This window comes from Chiloscyllium plagiosum, unplaced genomic scaffold, assembly GCF_037043375.1.
Source record: "Chiloscyllium plagiosum isolate Xiang-an unplaced genomic scaffold, Cpla_swu_hap1 HiC_scaffold_24, whole genome shotgun sequence".
NCBI classification, from domain to species: domain Eukaryota; kingdom Metazoa; phylum Chordata; class Chondrichthyes; order Orectolobiformes; family Hemiscylliidae; genus Chiloscyllium; species Chiloscyllium plagiosum.
The window spans coordinates 14192945-14218580 of record NW_028270162.1 but is presented as its reverse complement, the minus strand read 5'-3'; the positions used below and the strand labels follow the sequence as shown (position 1 = coordinate 14218580).

The 25636-nt window shown below is 40.3% G+C and overlaps 1 protein-coding gene across 2 annotated transcripts in view; it reads right to left on the bottom strand.

The window, feature by feature from the left end:
• LOC122562546 (uncharacterized) overlaps positions 1-25636 on the bottom strand; it is a 101364-nt gene that overhangs the window by 48970 nt on the left and 26758 nt on the right. For both annotated transcript variants that reach the window (XM_088000302.1, XM_043715462.2), the window contains exons 3-6: positions 23237-23382; positions 18387-18519; positions 15286-15492; positions 5946-6055 (exon numbers count right to left, since the gene is read on the bottom strand). In XM_088000302.1, the coding sequence (XP_087856428.1) occupies positions 5946-6055; positions 15286-15492; positions 18387-18519; positions 23237-23382 (596 nt within the window). The remainder of the gene's footprint in view (positions 1-5945; positions 6056-15285; positions 15493-18386; positions 18520-23236; positions 23383-25636) is intronic.

Below are 25636 nucleotides of genomic sequence, written 5' to 3'. Positions count from 1 at the left end.
TTTTATAAACCTCTGTACACCTCAGCCTCCTATATTCCAGGGGAAAAAAAAACAACACCCTGTTCAGCCTCTCTCTATAGCTCAAGCCCTTCAACCCTGGCAACATCTTTGTAAATCTTTTCGGAATCCTTTCAAGTTTCATAACACCCTTCCTATAGCAGGGAGACCAGAATTGCATGCAGTATTCCAATACTGGCCTAACCAATCTCCTGTACAGCCTCAACAGGACCTCCCAACCCCTATACTCAATGCACTGACCAATAAAGGAAAGCATACCGAACACCTTCTTCACTATCCTACCTATCTGGGACTCCACTTGCAAGGAATTATGAACCTGCATTCCAAGGTCACTTTGTTCAGCAACACCTCCTAAGACCTTGCCATTAAGTGTAGAAGTCCTGCCCTGATTTGCCTTTTCAAAATGCAGCATCTCACATTTATCTAAATTAAACTCCATTTGCCACTTCTCAACCCATTGGCCTACCTGATCAAGATTCCGTTGTACTCTGAGATAACCTTCTTCGCTGTCCATTACATCTCCCATTTTGGTGTCATCTGCAAACTAACTAACCATACCTCCTGTGTTCACATCCAAATCATGTATATAAATGATAAAAAGTAGAGGACCCAGCACTGATACTTGTGACATACCATTGGTCACAGGCCTCCAGTCTGAAAAGCAAACCTCCCTCACCACCCTCTGTCTTCTACCTTCGAGCCAATACTGTTTCCAAATAGCTAGTTCTCCAACTATTCAGCCAAGAGTTGGACCAGATTTTAATTACTTCAACATTTCCTAAAATTATTCCCCGGATAACTATTCAAGTCAGTCAGTCAGTCAAAATCATCTCAAGTCTCTGACACTAATTTAGAGTTGGGACTTTGTGGAGGGTTTTAGATGCCGGGTAACTGATTATTGGGCCTTTATATATCCTGGGTAATTCAGGTGAAATCAACTGCATTGAAACTTCAGCACTTGGTCCTGATGTACACCTCAAATCTATGCTGCTACAATGATTATCTGCCAAGTGGAAGATCTTGGCCATTGTACCTGTATTTGCAACTCAAATGCATGTTTTAACAAATCAGTTCAGTTTTTTTGCGTCTTAAAAGCTGATGAGTAAAAAGCTGTTTGTGAATAATAATGAGACCAACAGTGTGAAGCTGAAGTGCCCTGAAAGACTAATATTGTAAGGCCTGTTTTACATACTTCAAATTTTATTTGAATTTGAAGTCAACAGTAATATGAAATGTAAAGAAACCTATGCTTTTGGACTGTGTTTTAGGACAGGCTCTGCTTTGTGGCAGAGGCTGAGTCCTGGTTAGAGGATGCCAAGGGATAGATTGGTAGCACTCCTGTGTGTTGTGTGAGAATCCAATCATGTGACCTAGTTGCAGCATTAAGTCTAGCCTAGAACGAAATTAGTCCGCACAGAAGATTAGCAGCAGTTGTTGGCAGAAATTCAGCTGGAGAGCTAAAACAATGTCTGAGCTAGGCTCCGAAATGAAGTCTGGCTGCAGTATTAAACAAAATGATTGAGTAGCTGTATGGTGAGCAGTCACTGGAACTGGAATATTCTTGCATGATAACTTATTACCTCCAGGTTGAGTTAGAATTGCTGTTAAAAGAAAAATAAGAACCTAAATGCTCGAAGGAGTGGGGCTGAAATCCTTTGAGGAAGATAGAATTTGATGGACTTTATAACTCATGGCAATTGGTAAACTTTAGGTGGACTATTCAATCAATATGTAAGATCTGAATTAGTTGAGTCTGTCATTTATGGGGTGGGATATAGCTTATATTTGATCACAAATTGCCTGTTAGTTGATGCTAAACTCATTAATTCTAGATGTTAAACTATAGTATGGATAATATTTATTGAAATTTCAGCACCTGGTCTTGATGTACACCTCCAATCTATGTTGCTACAATGACTATCTGCCTCTATAATTATAACTCTATTAAAAATCTGTTTAACTAAAACTTTGAAACTTTTTTGGTTTTCATCAACTGCAACTTCTAATTTTCACTATAAACTACTGGACCCTAACTGGATTGTAACAAAATTAGACTGAGGTTAAAAACAAACTGCTGATTTTATAATATCCTACACCCATTGCCAACAATGATACTAAGAAATACTTATCGAATTGAATTTCCTCAAATATTCTGCTAGACAACACAATAACAACGGTGCTTGGTGAAACCTTATTTGGAATACACGAAATTGTTTTTGCCAATGCTGCAGATTTGGCTAGAGGCTGGTGTGCATTTGATTTTCCCTCTTTCACAGAACTGTTGCTCTGTTCTGTCTATTACGGCATGTTTACACAACAAAGACACAGTGCATTGAGGAAGGATTCCACAAAAGGGATGAGCCAACCATGGTTATTCAGAATAGTTAAAGAGGGCATCAAATTCAAAGAAAAACAGAAAATGTGGAAAAGATTTGTGCTAAGCCCAAGGATTGGGCAAGTTTTTAAAAGCCAACAAAAGACAACCAAAGAAAGATAAAAAGAGGAAGGAAATAAACTTTGAGGAGAAACTTGTATGTAGATTAGATTCCCTGCATTATGGAAACAGGCCCTTCAACCCAATAAGTCCACACCAACCCTCTGACGTGTAACCCACCTGAATCCGTTTCCCTCTGACTAATGCACCTAACACATGAGGAGAATGTGCACATAGACAGTCGCCCAAGGCTGGAATCGAACCTGGGTCCCTGGCACTATGAGGCAGTAGTGCTGACCACTGAGCCACTGTACCACTCTGTGATATCAAGTAGTATCAAGGCACACAGCAAGAGCTTCTTTAAATTTATATAAAGAGAGAAGCAAAGTTAACATAGGTCTCTTTAGAGATTGAAGCCAAAAAGAAAATGGAAAGAGCAGAGGAGTTGAAAAAATACTTGGTATCAATCTTCACAGCAGAAATCACCATTGACATTCAAAAATTATTAAATAATCATGGGGCAAAAAAGGCAAAGAAATAAATACAGCTGTTGAGAGGAAAAAGTGCTAGTGAAACTAACAGGGCAAAAAGACCAACAAGTATCCTGGCCTGATGGGATGTATCCTAGGATATTAAAAAGAAGTAACTAGTGACAGTGGGTGTACTAGGAATAAACTTCCAAGAATCCTTATATCCTGGAAAGGTGCCAGAGGATTAGAACACTCCCAATATAACACCTTCATTTAAAATAGTAAGGAGACAAAACAAAAAGCTATAGGCCAGTTAGCTTAATGTCATTTATTAGAAGAGTATTAGAATCTATTATAAAGGAAAAAACAGAGCATTTATGAATACAGATCAAGCAAAGTCAGCATGGCTTCATGAGGAAGGAATGATGCCTGACAAATTTACTAGAATTCTTTAAGTGGTAAGAAACAGGATGGATAAAAAGGGGAAGCAGGGGACATAGTATTACGCTACACATTAAGCTACTTAAAAGTACAATAGCCTATGTTGTTTGAGGTAGTAGCTTGGATAGAGGACTGGCTAACTAATAAAAGTCAGAGAGTTGGATTGATGGAGGGTGCATTTTCAGGATGGCAACCTGTGACTAGTGGAGTAATACAGGGATCAAGATTGTGGAATGTGAATGTACTATAAGGCAAGTTTGTGAACATCATAAAAAATGGTGGGAAGGCAAATAGTGAGGATGACACAAAGAATATGTAGACCATAGACAAGTTAAGCAAGTGGTTAAAAACTCAGTAGATTGAATATAAAGTCGAAATATGAGGTTTGGCAGGAAGAATAGAGGAAGTGAATATTATTTTAATAGACAATGACAACATAAAGCTACAGAACAGAGGGATTTGGAAGTTCCTGTCCAAGAACTTCAAATCTAGTATCTGAGTTCAACAGATAATAGGGAAGGTAAATAGAACGTGGGCCTTTATTTCAAAGGGAATTGACTTTAAAACTAAGGAGGTCTTGCTAAAACTGTACAAGTCACTGGTCAGACCATAACTAGAATTCTATGAACAGATTTAGGCCTCTTATGTAAGGAAAGATATATTGGAATTAGAGGGCAGTCCAGAGGAGGTTCACTAGGTTGATAGCAAGTATGAAAAGATTGTCTTATGTGGACAGGTTGAATAGACTGGGCCTGCACTCATTAGAATTTTGTAAGTGGAAGAGACAACCTTACTGAAGCAGACAAAATTCTTGGGAAACTTGACAGAGTAGCTGTGGAAAGGTTGTTTCCACTTGTGGAAAATGTAGGGCCAGAGAGCATAATCTCAGTTTAAGGAGTCGCACATTTAAAATAAGGATGATGAGGAATTTCTTTTTTCAGACAGTAGTAAATCTGTGGATTCTTTACTGTAGACGGCTGTTAAGGTTGGGTCATTAAGTATGTTCAAGGCTGATATAGACAGATTTTTAAATCAATAGAATAATTAAGGCTTATATGGAAAAGACAGGAAAGTAGAGTTGAAAATTATCAGCTCAGCTATGACCACCTTGAATGTCCTGCTTCAGCTCCTTTGTCTTATGCTTTAAGAACTAATGGGGAATTCCAAGTACCATTCACATACAACTACAGCATGACACAGCATTTTATAACAACACAATGCTGAAATGTAAAACCTTAAATATGCTAAATAAAGGACTCTTGATAGCAAATGCCTAATTCTTAACATCAAAGGTTATTGAAGAAATCTGGATATGCTTTAACTGCTGTAAGCAAAAACAGTGCCACATGATTGCTTATTGGAGTGCATTGCAATTGAGGGAATATCTTATTTAATCTAACATTTCATCAAATAAGAATGTGTAACTAGGTGGAAACACAGGAAAGATTTAGATCACAGTGTATCACTAAAATGAAGTTTGATTAGCTTGTTAATATCATCTGATATTATGATCTTGAAATATCCTCAAATCTTTTAATTCAAATTCAAAAATTTTTTATATATAGTAATCATGTTAAATCATAAAACAGAATTATGCATGAATATTTGTGGGTTAGAGTGAGACAATATAAATACATACAATTTAAACTTAAGTAATGTTGAAATAAATTTTCCTCTGCTCTGCCCTCAAATAGTGCTGGAATAATAATGCAGAAGAAAAAAACTCAGTGGATCATTGAATATATTCAAGGGGAGTCAACAGATTTTTGACCTACAAGAGAGTTGAGTGTTCTGGGGAACAGGCAAGAGACTGTTTTGAAGTTCTGATCAGATATGCCACAACCTTCTTGAACGGCACAGAAACCTTGATGGGCCAAACAAACTCTTACTGCTGCTACTTCTTGAGTTCCCTAGATAAATAGTAATCTGTTGCTGCCAAACATTTTCTGTAGATTTTCTTTTCTCTGGTGACTACAACTCTGTGCCTATACATGGCATAGAAAATACACATTACATGGGATGAAATGGTTTTACATATTGACTTCCATTCTGCATTTACAATGCAGAGGAAGATAAGACAGCCACCATAAAGAAACTGGTACTGATATTTCCTGAGTTGTCTGTCTTAAAAAGGTATGGTCTGGCTAATTTCTTTATTTTTGCCAGTTTTATATCTAGGGTGGTGCTGCATGCTTGAAACTTTTATTGAATGGTGTAGTTCATTTAAGTATACTTTGTTCAGTGGCATGTCTTTGGCTTGTCATCTTCTAAAGTTTTATGCTGAGCCAGTCACTTTGCAGTTTCTGGTCGTGATGGCTTGCCATTGCTTTCCACTCTCAAGCAAGGCGAGGAGGCAGATCCAAATGTCTAACCCAATTGAACAGGAATCTCAACCACATTAGTCATCTTGCTAACTAACTCCAAATGTTGCAATTTTTTTTAATTTGCTTTGAATTTACTAATGATTTACTATCCATATTGCTGCCCTGTACACCATGATGTGCATATATTTTGATAACGTATAACTATAATTATTCATCTGAATACAGACATTGGAATTCCCATTGCCTTGCAGTACTCACGCTGAGGCCTTCTGCTACTGCTGTACAAGCCTTCCCACGTAGATAATTCCAACTTAGGTCCAATTCTATTATCCCACTGTTATCTGCTAAAGCATTTCCAAGTTCTTCACCTTTACAAAGTAACAAATAAGTTATTGAAGCTTGTAAAAAAAAATTAATAAACTGTATAAAACTTGATAAATACTGGAGGTTAGTTAGAACTCCAGCTACTGAGAAATTGTAGAAGACGGGAAAATTGTGTGTCAGCAAGTCAGATATTTACCAGAGGGGTAGATGTATGGTTAGCTTTACAAACACATTAGATAACAGTGATGAACAGGGAAAGACCATTAATCCATCCAGAATCTTCCATGCAATTGTAAATCGTATTCTAGATCATGGAATCCCTAAAGTGTGGAAACAGGCCATTGGCCCAAGTCTACACCAACCCTCTGAAGACTAACCCATCCATCCCCACACCATATTACTCTACATTTACTCCTGAATAATGCACCTAACCTATACATCCCTGAACACAATGGGCAGTTTAGCATGGCCAATTGACCTAACCTGCACATCTTTGGACTGTGGGAGGAAACTGGAGCACCCAGAGGAAACCCACGCAGACATGGGGAGAACGTGCAAACTCCGCACAGACAGTTGCCCAAGGCAGGAATCAAACCTGGGTCCCTGGTGCTGTGAGACAGCAGTGATATCTACTAAGCCACCATGCCACGCTGTAGAATAGAATTATAAAGCACAGAAATACTTCATTCAGCTCACTGAATATGCAGCAGCACTGTTAGAGGGCAATCCAGTTAATTCCATTTCTTGCAAATAGTTCTCCTTCAGGTATTTATTGAATTCTCTTTTCAAAGCTGCTCTTGGAACTATTTGGACCATTTTATTAGTAGTACTTGGTAAATCCAGACATTAGTTATGGATCTGTGAATATGAACTCTTATCCATTCAAAACAGCTTCTCCTTTTCTCATTAATGGGATGGGTGGCCAGGTCAGCATTTACTGCCCTAGTTGCCCCCAAGAAGGTGGCAGTGAGCTGCTGCTTGAACCACTGCAGACCAGTTGGTGTAGGTAGATCCATAAAGTGGTCAGGGAGGAAGTTCCAAGGTTTTGACCCATCTAAACGAAAAGGAAAGCAATATGTCCAAACCAAGAGAGTGGATGGCTTGAAGGGGAATATGCAGGTGATGGCACTCCCATCTCTCTAGTTGTTGGGAGTTAAGTGCTTGGAAGTGCTGTCAAAGGAATCTTGGACAGTTGCTGTAATGAATTTGGATACAGATATGGTGTTACTGTTAGTGGATGGAATGCTGATCAAGCAGGCTGCTATCCTGGAGGTGTCAATTATCTTGAGTGATATTGGAGCTGTACTTATCCAAGGAAATGGAGGCTATTGCATCATACTTAAAATGGTGCCTTATAGATGGTGGTCAGAGTTTTGGGGAGTTAGGAAGTGTTATTCACTGCATAAGTCCTTGCCTCTGACCTCCTCTTGCAGTTATTTTATTTGTATGGTTGATTCAGTTCCTGTTCCTGACTAATGCGAACACTGAGGATTGTGGGGATTCCAAAATGATAATGCAATGGAATATCAAAGAAGATGGTGAGATTCTTAGAAGGTTTTTAGCACACAAAAAGGCCACTTGCACAGTGTGTTTGCAGTTGCTGAAACATGAGCCACACAACTTTTTGGGAGGTGGTCATTACCTGGCCTTTGCCTCGCATGAATATCACTTCCTACTTATTATATTATCTCTGAATATTATCAAGGTCTTGATGTTTATTGATACAATCCAATTTAGTAGCCGAGGAGATATGAATGCCATTGAACATTGTGTGATTAGCAGTATCTGACTTACAATGGAAGGAAGGTCTTTTAGAAGCAGTTGAAGATGGTTGTGCATTGAATACCATTCTTAGGAACTGCTGCAGTGATATACTGGCACTAGAATGATTAACCTCAAACAGCCACAACCATCTTCTTTTATGCTATGGTTCCAACAGTGGAAAGTTTTCCCCGATTCCCAATTAATTTAACTTTACTAGAGCTCCTTGATGCACTCAACCTTTCTATGTAATGACTTTACCAAATCTACAATAAACAAGCAGGTTGTCCAGATACTACATACAACAAAAATAGATAAAGCCCTTTGCCTTAGTAAAGACTGATGCAAAGTACTTTGGCAAAGCACTCTGTCTGTTTGCACTAACAGATTTCCATTACGGATCCTAATTCATTTCATTGCACCTATATAGTTTTAATGTTGGTATGCTTTTAGAGGACCTTATATTTTCATTTTTTTTGGTGTTCCTAATTTATTCTCATTGTTTCTTCTCTTTCTTGAGTGAGAAGAAAATTCAGAAAATCTCAGACCAAATGGGAGGAAAGAAAATCAAGATACTTCTCTCCTGATTCCCTTTCCTATTAAGAATAATCTAGATCACTTTTACCATGATAAATCAGTGCTGACTTTCAGAAGTATTCTTCATCATATCCAGAAACAGACCTTTTTGAGGGAATTCACTGCACAAGTGAGAAACCAGTTGAGAAGTTCATTATCTTTTGGAAAAGAACCAATAGATAATAAACTGGATTGACTCTTATACAAGTTGAAATTCTGCCTCCATTACTTCCTATAATCTACTTAAATGGAGAAAATTGTCAAAACTGAATACAATTTTTTCCTTTGATCAGAGCATCCCAATGCCTACATTTGTCCAAAGTAGAAGCCCTAGCTCTTTTCACTTACCTCGATAACGTCCATTACAATGTACAATAAAGGTACATTGGGTTTTCAGCACAGCATAATATTTATTGGTGTTCAAATAACTTATGAAACCTGAACATTAAATATTGGGAGGAGAGTTCAGTTGCATGGAAAATTATGGAAAAAGATTTAAGGATGGGGAGTTGGGGGAGGGTGAAGTGAGGTAAGGTGCTCAGAGATTATCAAGCCTTTTCAGAAGGAGTAATAGGACAAAAGAGTATAGAAAAGGGTCAGGAATCTAATCTCAGGGAAGGCAGATGACAGGATGTGGCTGCAAGGGTATCGGGGCTAAGAACTAAATATCCAAGGATATGCATCCTATTGAAAGAATAAGCAGATGAGCAGTTAAGGCACAGTGAAGGAAAAAGACCATGATGGGAATTATATAAGGCATCCGAGCAGGATTCCGGACGTGAGGAAGAAAATTAATCAGGAGATAGAAAAGGCCCGTCAGAAAGGCATTACCATAATAATTATGGGAGTCCTCAATGTGCAGGTGCACTGGGTAAATCAGATTGGTAGCAGATACAAAGAAAAGGATTTGGTGGATTGTCTACAAAATAGATTTTTGTTTTGGAGCAGCTTTTGGAGACCCTACTTGGGAACAGGAAATTCTGGAATTAGTGACATGTAATGAGGCAGACTTGATTAGGGAGCTTAAGGTGAAGGAATCCAGAGGGGACACTGACCATAATATGATAGAATTCACCCTGTAGTTTGAGAGGCAGAAACTGGAATCAGACGTAGCAGTATTACGACTGAGTAAAAGTAACTACGTAGAGATGAGGGAGGAGCTGGCCAGAGTTGATTAGCAGGGAAGGCAGTGGAGCAGAAATGTTAGACATTTCTAGAGAGAATTCTGGAGACACAGTAGAAATTAATCCCAAGAAGCACTAGAGGGGAGGATGAGACTGACAAGTGAGGTCAGGGACAGCTTAAAAGAGAAGAAAAAGCATACAATGTGATGAAGATGAGTGGGAAGCCAAAGGATTGGGAAGCCTTTAAAAACCAGAGGATAACTAAAAATGCAATAAGTGGTTTAAAAAAATGAAATAGGAGAGTAAGTTATCTAATAAACCAAAGAATTCAAAAATTTTTTAAAATATAACTAAGAGGCAAGTGTGGACACTGGATCGTTCATCAGACAAATCTGTTAGAATTATTTGAGGAATAATTAACAAATTAGACAAAGAAGAGCTAATGGAAATGATCAATTTAGATTTCCAGAAGAACTTTGACATGGTTCTCTATGGGAGGCTGCTAAATAAGAGCCCATGGTGTGAGCGGCAAGGTACTGGCATGGATAGAGGATTGGCTGACTGGCAGAAAGCAGAGCAAGGGTAAAGGTAGTGTTTTTAGAATGGCAGATGGTATCGACAAGGTAGACTAGTTAGACCTCATGGAATACAGGGAGAACTAGCCATTTGGATACAGAACTGGCTCAAAAGATAGAAGTCGCAGGTACATAGGATAGTGAAGAAGGGGTTTGGTATGCTTTCTTTTATTGGTCAGAGTACTGAGTACAGGAGTTGGGAGGTCATGTTGTGGCTGTACAGGACATTGGTTAGGCCATTGTTGGAATATTGCGTGCAATTCTGGTCTCCTTCCTATCGGAAAGATGTTGTGAAACTTGAAAGGGTTCGGAAAAGATTTACAAGGATGTTGCCAGGGTTGGAGGATTTGCGCTATAGGGAGAGGGTGAATAGGCTGGGGCTGTTTTCCCTGGAGCATCGGAGGCTGAGGGGTGACGTTATAGAGGTTTATAAAATCATGAGGGGCATGGATAGGTGTGTTGTCTTCCCGGTGCCAGGGTGCAGGACATCTCTGACCGGCTTGAAAGGATATTGGAGCGGGAGGGGGAGGATCCAGTTGTTGTGGTCCACGTTGGGACTAACAACATAGGCAAAGCTAGGGTGGAGGACCAGTTTGGGGATTATTGAGCACTAGGAAGGAAATTAAAGTACAGGTCCTCAAGGGTCATAATCTCTGGATTACTGCCCGAGCCACGTGCCAATTGGCATAGGGATAAGAAAATTAGGGAAGTAAACACGTGGCTAAGGGATTGGTGTGGGAAAGAGAGATTCCATTTCATGGGACATTGGCATCAGTTATCGAACCGGGGGGATCTGCACTGTTGGGACGGTCTCCACCTGAACCGATCAGGTACCAATGTTCTAGCGAAGAGGATAAATAGGGTGGTCAGTAGGACTTTAAACTTCTGAGTTGGGGGGAAGGGAAAGTGAAAGCGACAGAGAGTATGGAGTTAAATGGAAAAGATAAGCGGCAGGATAGCATATGTGCAGGCAGATTTAAACTTGAGACAGACTGGGAATGCAGCAAAAAGGAAGGATAACTTAGGACATCTTATGACTTCCAATATCTCTAATGATAAGAAAGTTAGCATGAAAGCACTTTACCTGAATGCTCGTAGCATTCGTAACAAAGCAGATGAACTAATGGCACAGATGATCGTGAATGATTATGATGTGGTAGGCATCACATAGACGTGGTTACAGGGGGGTCAGGACTGGTAGTTAAACATCCAAGGATTTTCAACTTATCGAAGAGACAGGGAGGTGGGCAGAGGGGGCGGGGTTGCCTTGTTAGTTAAGAACAAAATTAAATCTATGGCACTGAATGACATAGCATTGGATGATGTGGAGTCTGTGTGGGTGGAATTGAGGAACCACAAAGGCAAAAAAACCATAGTGGGAGTTATGTACAGACCTCCTAACAGTGGTCAGGACCAGAGGCGCAACATGTACCAGGAAATAGAGAAGGCATGTCAGAAAGGCAAGGTCACGGTGATCATGAGAGGCTTCAATATGCAGGTGGACTGGGTAAGTAATGTTGCCAGTGGATCCAAAGAAAGGGAATTCATGGAATGCTTACAGGATGGCTTTTTCGAACAGCTTGTCATGGAGCCCACAAGGGAGCAAGCTATTCTGGACCTAGTGCTATGTAATGAACCAGACTTTATAAAAAATCTTAAAATAAGGGAACACTTAGGAAGCAGTGATCATAATATGGTAGAGTTCAGTCTGCAGTTTGAAAGAGAGAAGGCAAAATCGGATGTAATGGTGTTACAGTTAAATAAAGGTAATTATGAGGGCATGAGAGAGGAACTGACGAAAATAGACTGGAAGCAGAGCTTGGCAGGGAAGACAGTAGAGCAAAAATGGCAGGAGTTTGTGGGTAAAATTGAGGACACTGTACAGAGGTTCACCCCCAAGAAGAGAAAGATTATCCGGGGAGGGATTAGACAGCCATGGCTGACAAAGGAAGTCAGGAAATCTATCAAAGAAAAAGAGTGATCCTATAAAGTGGCCACAAGCACTGGGAAATCAGAAGATTGGGAAGGCTACAAAAACAAACAGAGGATAACAAAGAGAGAAATAAGGAAGGAGAGGATCAAGTATGAAGGTAGGCTAGCCAGTAATATTAGAAATGATAGTAAAAGTTTCTTTCAATACATAAGAAACAAACTTCAGGCTAAAGTAGACATTGGGCCACTTCAAACTGTTGCTGGAAGCCTAGTGATGAGAGATAAGGAAATAGCAGGAGAACTTAATAAGTACTTTGCATCAGTCTTCACAGTGGAAGACATGAGTAATATCCCAACAATTAAAGGGAGTCAGGGGGCTGAGTTGAGTATGGTTGCCATTTCAAAAGAGAAAGTGCTAGAAAAGCTAAAAGGTCTTAAAATTGATAAATATCCTGGCCCCGATGGGCTACATCCTAGAGTTCTGAGGGAGGTGGCTGAGGAAATAGTGGAGACATTGGTTGAGATCTTTCAAAAGTCACTGGAGTCAGGCAAAGTCCCGGATGATTGGAAGATCGCTGTTGTAACCCTCTTGTTCAAGAAAGGATCAAGACAAAAGATGGAAAATTATAGGCCAATTAGCCTAACCTCAGTTGTTGGTAAAATTCTAGAATCCATCATTAAGGAGGAGGTTTCTAAATTCTTGGAAGAGCAGGGTCGGATTAGAACAAGTCAACATGGATTTATTAAGGGGAGGTCGTGCCTGACAAACCTGTTGGAGTTCTTTGAAGAGGTGACAAGTAGGTTAGACTGGGGAAACCCAGTGGATGTGGTCTACCTAGACTTCCAAAAGGCCTTTGATAAGGTGCCACATGGGAGGTTGCTGAGCAAGGTGAGGGCCCATGGTGTTCGAGGTGAGCTACTGGTATGGATTGAGGATTGGCTGTCTGACAGAAGGCAGAGAGTTGGGATAAAAGGTTCTTTATCGGAATGGCAGCCGGTGACAAGTGGTGTCCCGCAGGGTTCAGTGTTGGGGCCGCAGCTGTTCACATTATATATTAATGATCTGGATGAAGGGACTGGGGGCATTCTAGCAAAGTTTGCCGATGATACAAAGTTAGGTGGACAGGCAGGTAGTACTGAGGAAGTGGGGAGGCTGCAGAAGGATCTAGACATTTGGAAGAGTAGTCCAGGAAATGGCTGATGGAATTCAATGTGAGCAAATGCGAGGTCTTGCACTTTGGAAAAAAAGAATACAAGCATGGACTATTTTCTAAACGGTGAGAAAATTCGTAAAGCCAAAAGTACAGAGGGATCTGGGAGTGCTAGTTGAGGATTCTCTCAAGGTAAACATGCAGGTTGAGTCCGTGATTAAGAAAGCGAATGCAATGTTGTCAATTATCTCAAGAGGGTTGGAATATAAAAGCACCGTTGTGCTACTGAGACTTTAAAAAGCTCTGGTTAGGCCCCGTTTGGAGTACTGTGTCCCCACACCTCAGGAAGGACATACTGGTTTCTAGAGCGAGTCCAGCTGAGATTCACACGGATGATCCCTGCAATGGTAGGTCTAACATATGAGGAACGGCTGAGGATCCTGGGATTGTATTCATTGGAGTTTAGAAGATTAAGGGGAGATCTAATAGAAACTTACAAGATAATACATGGGCTTGGAGAGGGTGGACACTAGGAAATTGTTTCCGTTAGGCGAGGAGACTAGGACCCATGGACACAGCCTTAGAATTAGAGGGGGTAAATTCAGAACAAAAATGCGGAGACATTTCTTCAGCCAGAGAGTGGTGGGCCTGTGGAATTCATTGCCGCAGAGTGCAGTGGAGGCTGGGACACTAAATGTCTTCAAGGCAGAAATTGATAAATTCTTGATGTCACAAGGAATTAAGGGCTACGGAGAGAATGCAGGTAAGTGGAGTTGAAATGCCCATCAGCCATGATTGAATGGCGGAGTGGACCCGATGGGCCAAATGGCCTTACTTCCGCTCCTATGTCTTATGGTCTTAAATAGACGAGGTCTTTGGGTGGGGGAGTCCAGAACTAGAGGGCATAGGTTTAAGGTGAGAGGAGAAGAGACCTAAGTGGCAACTTTTTCACGCAGAGGGTGATGCATGTGTGGAATGAGCTGCCCGAGGAAGTGGTGGAAGCTGGTACAATTGCAACATTTAAAAGGCATCTGGATGGGTATATGAATGGGAAGGGTTTGGAGGGATATGGATCGGGTGCTGGCAGGTTCGACTAGATCGGGTTGGGATATCTGGTTGGCATGGACAAATTGGACCGAAGGGTCTGTTTCCGTGCTGTACATCTCTATGACTCTATGACTAGTGGAGTTCCTCAGGGGTCAGTGTTGGGACCACAACTATTCATGTTATACATTAACGATCTGGATGAAGAAACAGAGCTTTGATACTACATTTCCAGATGACACAAAGGTAAATGGAGGGGCAGGTACTGTTGAAGAAACAGGGAGACTGCAGAAAGACTTAGATAGGCTAGGAGAGTGAGTAAAGAAGTGGCAGCTGGAATATAATGTGGGCAAGAGTTACGTACTTTGATAGGAAGAATAGATTTTTTAAAAATGGTTAAAGGCTTCAGAAATCCAAGGGATTTGGGTGTTGTAATTTATGATTCTGTTAAGGTTAACCTGGAGGTATAGTTGGCAGTTAGGAAGGAAAATGCAATGTACAATTCATTTCAAGAGGCCTAGAATATAAGAACAGGGACACACTAAAGAGACTGTACAAGGCTATGGTCAGACTGCATTTGGAAATTATGAGCAGTTTTGGGCCCAGTATCCAAAGAAGGATGCGCTAGTCTTGGAGGTGATCCAGAGCAAGTTTACAAGAATGATCCTGGGGATGAAGGGCAGGTTGAGGACTCTGTACTCAATGGAGTTGAGAAGGATGAGGAAGGAGTGGACTCAAACTTCCACAATACTGAGAGGCCTGGATAGATTGAACGTGGAGAAAGTGTTTCCACTAGTAGGAGAAACTAGGACTCAAAGGCACAGCCTCAGAGTGAAGGGACAACTCTTTAAAATGGAGATGAGGAATTTCTTCAGAAAGAGGATAGTTAATCTGTGGAGTCATTGCTGCAGAGGGCTATGGAGGCCAAGTCACTGAGTGTATTTAAGACAGACATTAATGTGTTCTTGATTGGTAAGGATCAAGAGTTACAGGGAGAAGACAGGAGAATAGGGTTGAGAAACTTTTCAGCCATGATCCGATGGCAGAGCAGACCTGATGGACCAAATAACCCAATTCTGTTCCTATATCTTACTGTTTTTAACAAACATACCTAATGTATTGCCGATTTTGTTGTGACTTAGATCCAAATATTTCAATTTATGTGAAGTGCTTATGGCCTCAGCCAGGTGCTCAGCAGCCTGATCATCAAAATGGTTCCCAGAAAGGGTAGCTCGCAAGAGTGTTATATTTTCCATGAGCATGGAGGAAATTGCTTTCGCCCCATCAACTCCCAACTGGTTGTCTGATAAGTCAACATCTGTAAAAATTAGAAAAAGACACAGGAGTGGTTAATAATGATTGGCTTCCAATTTATGTTAAAATTAAAAACACCAAGGTTTCAGTATTTTAAATTAAGCTTTTGATTCCTAATGAGTAGTTCACGTCTGATCCTGGTTTTATTGCACATTTTTAGCAGATGTCTACTGAAGTGCATTTTTCAGCAAAAGTCACTGGATAGAAATCAGAATCCAAAATCCAGGCTAACATCCCCATTTCTTACATTAGGAGACCAAAGCCATCTGGGAACCCTTAATTAGCTAAATTGAAATCACAACTTGGGACTGTAGTGATTGGAACAGGGTCAGTCAGGCAGACCTCATAGAATACAAGTTCCCTGATTGAGGCTGTTAATCTGGTCCAATCAGGGAGCCCTGGCTGATTGACATTCCTATTTATATCTGAGGTTCTGTTGACTCAAAGTTGGCTCTGAGATAGCTAAATCAGTATCAAGGACACGACATGTGTAAATAAAGGGTGATGGAATACCAGCCTCGATGAAGTTATTTCAGTGACATGAAGTTATTTTAATGACAGAAAAGCATATTCCTGAAGAAATTCAATCACAATAGTCATCTTTAAGTTGGGGTAAGCAATTCTAGCAGAAGAAACAGTCCAAACTTTGAAGGCAGGCTTAAAGATATAGCCTACAGCTTTACTAGATACTAAACTGTTCAGGGTCCCATTTGATTATAGGACCACCCCTCATGCAACTATAGGGATATCTCCAGCAGAATTGCTTTTGAGTAGAACACTCCGCACCAGGTTAAACCTGATCTTTCCAGGCCAGGGGCTGGAGTAAAAAACACAATCAGGAATTCCAACATCAAAAGCAAAACTCCACTAAGTGAGACAGACAGTTTACGTCAAGGGTTGAAGCTTGGCGTAGGAATTACAGGAATGGCCATACCTGGGTAAGAGACATGGTCGACACGAGGTCAGATCCAGTGATATATAAACTTCAGGTCGGTGTGATGGTCCTGAACAAGCACATGGACCATATGAAAATTGCAAACTTGCAAACTGTGTAGAAGAAAAACATGCCTGCGTCCTCGTGTGCCTTTTTGTCAGTTCTTCCTCTCTATAAAGCATTGAAGATACCTCAGAATTGGAAATGGGCAGGATGGATGGCACCATCACCACATCTTTGCTGCCTGAAGGGATGAATTCCCCCCCCCCCATCCCCCGCCCGAGATGTTCTGGGTGCAAGAGGCAAGCTACTGTGTGTTACATGTCATCTGTATCAGAGGCAGAGGCAGAGTTGGAGGAACCTGACCCAGTGCTAAAATGCCCCAGGAGGATCTACATAAGGAAAGAACTGACTGATGTCATCAGACTCAGACAGGGAGGGATGTAATGATTATAATGGAGGTCAGGCAGATGGACATCATTGAATAAGAGTTCCCTGATTGGACCAGATTAACTGCCCGAATCAGACACCCCTATCTGACAGATCTAAACAGGAGTTTCAGAGTTTCCGTTCACTCAGAGCTGGCCCTGAGGAAGCTGGATCAATGCTGAAAATGTGTTGCTGGAAAAGCGCAGCAGGTCAGGCAGCATCCAGGGAACAGGAGAATCGACGTTTCGGGCATAAGCCCTTCTTCAGAAAAGGGCTTATGAAGCCTGAAGAAGGGCTTATGCCCGAAACGTCGATTCTCCTGTTCCCTGGATGCTGCCTGACCTGCTGCGCTTTTCCAGCAACACATTTTCAGCTCTGATCTCCAGCATCTGCAGACCTCACTTTCTCCTCAAAGCTGGATCAATGTCAAGGACACTCCATGTGCAAATAAAGATGGACTTGGTGACAGGGTACTGGCCTCGAGTTATTTCAAGGATTGCTGGTTTTTAAAGCTTAGTGTCAATAATATGGTGCATTCTGCACTATAAGCTAAGTGGGTGGGGAACTTGAAACTAATAATTAGAAGTCAAGGCAGAAATCAGGTGAATCAAAAACGCACCAACAAATATTTTATATTTACAAAGAACTTACCGGGGGTATTTGTACTCCAAAATTACAATGTCACATAGAAAAAACATCAATGATCAGAAATAAGATTTTAAACTAGCACACAGTAAAATTAATCCACTCTAACATTGCAAAACAATGGGCAATGGTTTCAGGTACTGATCAAGGTATATAGGTGTAGAATATTGCGCTGCTGGCTGGCATGCTGCTTAGCAATCCTCACAAGGTGGGTAACCTACTTCCTTAACAGGCCACTAATTAGGTCTATTGTCAGTTGACAACTGGATTTTCCAGGTGTGCAGAAGCAGAAAGGAACAGTGTAGCTGACTGAAGGTGGCCTTCTCACAGTCGACCAGGGCAGTCAGTGCACTAGGTAGGCTTTGTGAACCTCCTCAATAGGGGCCTAGTTGCCAAGTTGAAGAAATGGCACCTACACATTGCAATTACCATCTCCCTTAACTTGAAACACAAGTCTGCTTCCCTATTGGTTCTTCAGCTTTCACGATCAGTGGCTGATCACACCTCTGGCTACTAACTGGACTGGAAAATTCGCATCAGAGTGACTTCCTCAGAAGTGTGGGGTCAGCAGCCAATCCTCCCCCATCTCAACCATTTGAGATTGATGGTAGGATTCTAAAGCTCACAGCCAAAATTTAGTTCAAACACACAGCTAATCAGAAGCTGCTTTTTACCAAATATGACATTCTTGTCCAATGAGGTTGATGAACTGAATCCACCAATTGAGTTTTTAAACATTGTCCGATGTGTTCCTAGTTCTCTAGCTCCCTCCAGAAAAATGCATATCTTACAGGAGATAATGTCACAATGGAATTATGTGGCAAAACGTACAACACAGTGCTCTGCAGGATCAGGGTATTACATTAAAGATAGTACTGAGATATTTAAACCTGTAATGTAACAATTTTCCATCAGCATTTCTGTAATAGCTCTGGCACCCTCTGCCTCCAGCCAGTTATCCTTCAGATTTAACTTGGTGATTGAGGTGTTGGTTATCAGAGAAACAGAAATTGCCTTGGCACCCTGAAAGTAAAAAAAAAAGTGAAGTGAATTAGTGAAATTTCTCTATTCCAGAGGTGAAGAGAGTGTGTCAGCCCCTGACATCAAGGCTGCATTCAAGGAGCAAAACTGGAATCAATAGGTAGCAGGAGGCACATAGGAAGGTGGTTGTGGTTGTTGGATATCAATGACTTGAGCTCCACAACATCTTTACAGGAGTTCCTCAGAGTAGTGTCTTGGCACAACATCTTCAGCTGCTCCATCAATGACCTTCCTTCTGTAAGGTCATGAGTGGGAATGTTCACCAAAGATTTAACAATGCTTGTACCATTGACCATTCCCAAGGCATGTTCAAATGCAACCAGATCTGGACATTACCCAGACTTGGGATGACAAATAGCAAGTAACATATGGGCAGGCTATGACCTTTGCCAATAACAGACACCCACAGCCCCTTGATATTCAATAGTGTTACCATCACTGAATCCCCCACTATCAACATCCTGGGGGGGGGGGGGGGGGGGTCACCATTGACAAGAAACTCAATTGAATTTGCACATCCACAGTGGCTACAAGCGCAGGTCACAGGCCACAGGAATACGGTGGAGAGAAACTCACCTCCTGAATTCCCCAAAGCCTGTCCACTATCTACAAGACACAACTTGAGAGTGTGATGGAATAATCCCCACTTCCCTGGATGGGTGAAGCTCCAACACCATTCAAGACAAAGCAGCCTGTTTGATTGGCACTACATCCACAAACATCCAATCCCTCCACCAATAATGCTCAGTAGCAGTAGTGTGTACTATCTAAGAGATGCACTGCAGAAATTCTCCAAAGATCCTCAAATCCTTCTAAACCAATGACTATATAATTTATAAGGGCAAAGATACATGGGAACACAACCACATGTAAGTCCCATCATAGCGACTCACAAACATGACTTGACTTCACTGTCACTGGGTCAAATTCCTGGAATTCGCTCCTTAAGAGCATTGTGGGTCAACCCACAACAGGTGGATTGTAGAGGCTCAAGAAGGCTCATCACCGTATTCTTCTCAAGGGCAACTACGAACAGGCAATAAATGCTGGCCAGCCAGCAAGGCTCACATTGCCTTACTTGAGAGATTTTACAAAATACACAAAACAGTAATATAAAATTGACAGTGAGACTACCAAAATGTGAAACACTTGCTGCAATGAAGAAAGGTGATGTTAGTTTTGTCCAACAAATCACTGAAAAATGTGTTTTTTTGTCTTTTGAATGACATGACAAACTCTCTCAGATGGATGCGAAATATTCCATGGTGTTATTACAAGGAACAGAGAAGTTTTCCTCAGTGTCCTGGTCAATATTGATCTCTCAAACAACACCATCACAACAGAATATTTGGTCATTATCACAATGTTGTTTGCAGGAGATTGTTGTATGTTACAGTTAAAATACAGACAAAATAAAAAGAAAATAATTGGCTTTAACTGTAACTATAAAAATGCTTAAAATAGTTAATGAACTACTATGAATTAACTGTTCCAATATAATAACATTCCATAAACACAACCTTGGCAAAGGCAAATTCAATAAAACAGATTGTCTTACATGCAATTCCAGCAGTAGGAGAACCTCAGAATTTAGTTGTAACAAAGAGAGAGGAATATGAGCTTTCACGTCCAGCTGGATGTAAGTTTGCTCGCTGAGCTGGAAGGTTCATTTTCAGATGTTTTGCCACCATACTAGGTCACATCATCAGTGATCCTCCAGTAAAGTACTGGTGTTAGTGATCTGCTTTCTATTTATGTGTTTAGGTTTCCTTGGGTTTGTGGTATCATTTCCTGTGGTGATGTCAATTCCTGTTTTTTTTCCCCTCAGAGGGTGGTAAATAGGATCAAAGTTGGTGTGTTTGTTAATAGAGTTCCGGTTGGAATGCTATGCTTATTGGACTTCTTGTGTATGCCTCTGTTTAGCTTGTCCTAGGATGGATGTCTTGTCCCAGTTGAAGTGGTGTCCTTTCTCATCTGTATGTTAGGATACTAGTGAGAGTTGTCATGTCTTTTTGTGGTTAGTTGATGTTCATCTCACTAGTATCCTAACATACAGATGAGGAAGGACACCACTTTGACTGGGACAACACATCCATCCTAGGACAAACCAAACAGACACACACCAGAATTCCTAGAAGCATGGCATTCCAACCAGAACAAACACATCAACTTGGACCCCATTTACCATCCTCTGAGAAAAAGAACAGGAAATGACATCACCAACCGAAGGAAACCTAAACACATAAATAGAAAGCGGGTCACTAACACCAGTGCTTTACCAGAGGTTCACTGATGATGTTACCTAATGTGATGATGGAATGTCTGAAAATGATCTTTCCAGCTTAGTCAGCAAACTTACATCCAGAACCTCAACCTAAGCTGCAAATCTTCTCAAAACTCGCTTTCACATCCAGCTTCAAGACCTCAGCAACTGCAGCACGCTTAAACCAATAATCCTGGTTTTTAGAATTTGACCCTACCCCATTCATGCTGCTTCTATTGTCCCAACTTTAAAAGTCCCACGGTCTCATAAGCTGTTTATTGGCTTTGGAGCAGACTGGTCATCACCTCTACATCAACCTTCCTTCACAAAATATACCTCTTAAAACCTTTGTATCACCACAAAAATGCTTCAGAAATCTTGTGGCCACGAATGTACTATGTAAATTCAAGTCAGATTTTTTTAGACTGGTAATATGATATTGTCTCAGTTTGAGAAGCCAAAGAAGTCAAATGCAATTTTCATCATATTTCCTTTGTACGCAATAGCTCACCAGTAAATCAAATGAAGCGTCAGCAAATTAAAGAAAAATACAGGTTGCAAAACAATCAAGTGCAGTCAACCATAAACCTCCTCAATCTTACCCACAACTTTTATTATAGTACAATCTAAGCATAATGTTGTAAAATAAATGATAATCAGATAGGGCGGGCAGTGGAGGAGATGTTAACTTCAGTCCTGGGGGGTGGTAGTGACAATATTGCTGCTGGTGGAGGAGAAAGTGTGGTATCTCCACTGCCAAACACCATTTATCACAATTACTTCAAAAAGACAAATATTCAGCATTTTGATGAGAGAAATAATACAAAGTTTCATGGTAATGACTCTTTCTGACTGAAAATGCTGGAAACATTCAACTTAGCCATTTATCACAAAATAACATGCATCACCAAAAACAAAGCAAGGCTTCGCTACTACTAGTGCATCAAATGTAACTGATGCCAAGAAACCACAACATAAATCATAACAAATAAAATCATAATATCATAAAACATCAATGAAAATTTACTAAATGGTCCTAATGGTAGGATCTCAGCATAACTAACAATGCTGGAAAATATACCAAATAGTATCAAAAGTCAACATTTCCAAGATTGAGAAGGAAAAGCTCCAGACCTTCTGATTCTAACTTTTCTGAATAAATTTATCATTGGAAATTCTTCCCAGTTTTCAAAAGATTCTGCCACAGCAACAATTATGATTTTATATCTCTTAGATTTTTACAATTCTGATATTATACAATTTGTTGTAGCTGTAGCAATAGTTCACACTCCATGTACTCCCTTTGAAGATAAATATTTTCACCTGACATGTACAAGATTATGAAGGTTTGGTTTCCAAGGAAAAACAAGCTAAATTTGGACACAAAACCCTGATAAGAAATGATGAAATACAGTGCAATAAAAAGAATTTTCAAGATATTAAGTTATTTTAAAGTGATAGTCTTCTTTACAGACTGGACACACATCTCTTTTCCCATAGTATATATTTAGTTCTCAAATTTAGGGCTCAGCCAGCTATTTTTAAAAAGGTGGTCATCCATTTTTACATGTTTTGCAGAAATTGTATATTACGAATTTTGGGTGCAAACAAGATTGACTTGACTACTCTGCTTTCTTCCTGTAGTTGAATACCGAGCATATCATTGCAAGGAGTCCATGCTTTCAGGGAGGATGGCAGGTATGAAAAATCTCAGGATCAAAACAAGGCTTTATAAAATGAAGTATAAACAAAAGTACTTGAAATAAAAGTATAAGCTTAGGAGGTGGTTCTGTTTTGACAAATAAAAGAAATTGTTGACTGTTGAACTGACATCTTTATAATAAGTTTGTCTTTACGTGATTTTTTTGATCACTATCTCAATGTGTATTTGGATAAGATTGATAATATTAAGTAGGTGTTAATGATACTTTAAAAGGCCTGCTGATGGAACAAAAGTTTTATTTCCCCAAAGATTTTCAAGTGGATATGTTTTGATCAGGAGTTCCACACTTGTTCTGGTTATTATTTAGCTTATTGGATATATTTAAAATGGGTACGGAAGGGGCTTGAATAAAAATAAAATATTGCAGATGCTGGAAATTTGAAATAAACACAGAACATACTGAAGGAACTCAGTAGTCCTGGCAGCATCTGTAGAGAGAGAAACAGAGTTGACATTTTGAGTACAGTATGACTCTTCTTTAGAAGTAGTGCAGAGTGTTATCTGCACCCTTTTCTAGTACCCAATGAAAACTGCGAAATGCCAGGTGTCCGAGGATTCGAACCTGACCATATTTTAAGCAGCTCTGGATTTGTTTCAACTCTGAAAACATCTGGGATGAAGAGTCAGGACGAGATAAATGGGCAGCAGACTGTCAATAACAAGAGCGTATCAGTTCTTTTAAAAAAATAAATGTAAACAATTTTAAAATTTACCTGAGGGCCAAGCCCATAATGCATCATAACGAGTTCTGTTTGATTCATGTTCCGCAGGAAGGAAGAGATTGGTACCACACCATATGTTTCACATGCTTGTTTATACTTGGTTTTCCCTGTGTGATCATAGGCTTTCAAAACCCCTTCTGAAATAGAACATTGCAAATTTAATGAAGGTCTTCTGGTGTACTGTAGTGGTAGTTTCCCTACCTCTGGACCAGATGGCACCAGTTCAAGTTGTATCTGCTCCAGAAATGTGTCATAACATGTATGAAGAGATTTACACATAACACTTAGAAATTTAACAAGTTTTATATTACAATAATGAAATGCAATATGCTATACCCTTATTTAAATTAAAGCTGTAGTTTTAATACAACCTGTCACAACACAACTGTTCTGATATTTGTGTGAAAATTCTTCACGCTCATATATAGCAAAGTTGCCTTGTTGCTGCATGATTTTAGAACATGACTTCCTCTGTAGTATCACCCAAGTAATCATTCTTTATGAACCTAATTAGCTATTTGGTTGATGGGGTCACCAGATCTGAAGTGAAACAAACTGTCACTCAACACTGACAAATGCACATCTTCCTGCAATGGTTCTATAGGCCAGTAATGAAGAATTGAAACCCCGTTCCCCCTTTCTGGGGACTTGAAGGTACGCTTCTGTTAATTCAAACCAGGAATTGAACTGAAGCATTTTTAATGAGTTTGGCTCAATCACAACTGCTTTACTAATTGATGCATTGAAAACAGAGATTTTAAGATAGGTTTTCCTCTTTCCTTTGTTACTGTTGCTGCTGACACCAACTCGTTTATTTTTCTAGTTATGGGATTTGGAAACTGGACCATTATTTCTTGCCAGTTCCTAGTTTTTCTTGAGATGGTGGTGGTTAGCTGTTTTTTTGAACTATTGCAGTCCATGTGCTGTAGGTTGACCCACAACATTGTCAGAAAGAGAATTCCAAAGTTTGAGCAACAGTGAAGGCACAGTGATATAATTCCAAGTCAGGATGGTAATGATTCTCCAATAGTTGTGTACATGCAATTTCTGAATACAACATAGCAATAGCGAACAAAGAACATAATATCACAGTACAAGGCTCTTCAGCCTTTGATGTTGCGTCGCCCTGTGAAACCATTCTGAAACTCATCTAACCTACACAATTCCATTCATGGCCATATGCCTCACCAATGACAATTTAAATGCCTGTAAAGTTGGCAAGTCTGCAACTGTTGCAGGCAGTGCGTTCCATGCCTCTACTACCGAGTAAAGAAGGTACCTCTGACATCCCTCAATGTGAAGCTACGCCCCCTCATGCTATCCATCACCATCCTTGGAAAAAAGCTCTCACTGTCTACCTGATCTAACCCTGATTATCTTTGATGTCTCAATTAAGTCACCTCTCAACCTTCTTCTCTCTAGCGAAAACAGCCTCAAGTCCCTCAACTTTTCCTCATAAGGCTTTCCCTCCATAGCAGGCAATATCCTTGTAAATATCCTCTGAACCCTTTCCAAAGCTTCCACATCCTTCCTATAATGCGGTGACCAGAACTGCACGCAATACTCCAGTTTTGCACAGCTGCAGCATGACCACATGATTCCAAAACTAGATCCCTCTCCTAATAAAAGCTAACGTATGCCTTAACAGCCCTATCAACCTGGGTAGCAACTTTGAGGGATCTATGTACATGGACACACATCTCTCTGCTCATCTACACTACCAAGAACCTTACCATTTGCCCAGGTCTCCGCATTCCTGTTACTTCTTCCAAAGTGAATCACTTCACACTTTTCCACATTAAACTCCATTTGCCATCTCTTAGCCCAGCTCTGCAGCTTATCTATGTCCTTCTGTAACAACATCCTTCAGCACTACCCACAACTGTACCACAATTATGTCGTTCACAAATTTACTAACCTATCCCTTCTATGCCCTCATCCAGGTCATTTATAAAAATGACCAACAGCAATGGACCCAAAAGAGATCCTAGTGGTACACCACTAGTAACTGAACTCCAGGATGAACATTTCCCATCAACCACCACCCTCTGTCTTCTTTCAGCTAGCTGATATCTGATCCAAACCACTAAATTGCCCTCAATCTCATGCCTCTGTATTTTGTGCAGTAACCTACCATGGGGAACCTTTTCAAATGCCTTCCTGAAATTCATATACATCACATCAACTGCTTTACCCACATCCATCTGTTTGGTCACCTTCTTAAAAGAACTCAATAAGGTTTGTGAGGCATGACCTACCTTTCACAAAACCGTTTTGACTATCCCTGATCAACTTATTTCTATTGAGATGATTATAAATGTTCTCTCTCTCATAACCTTTTCCAACACTTTATCCACAACCGAAGTAAAGCTTGCTGGTCTATAATTACTA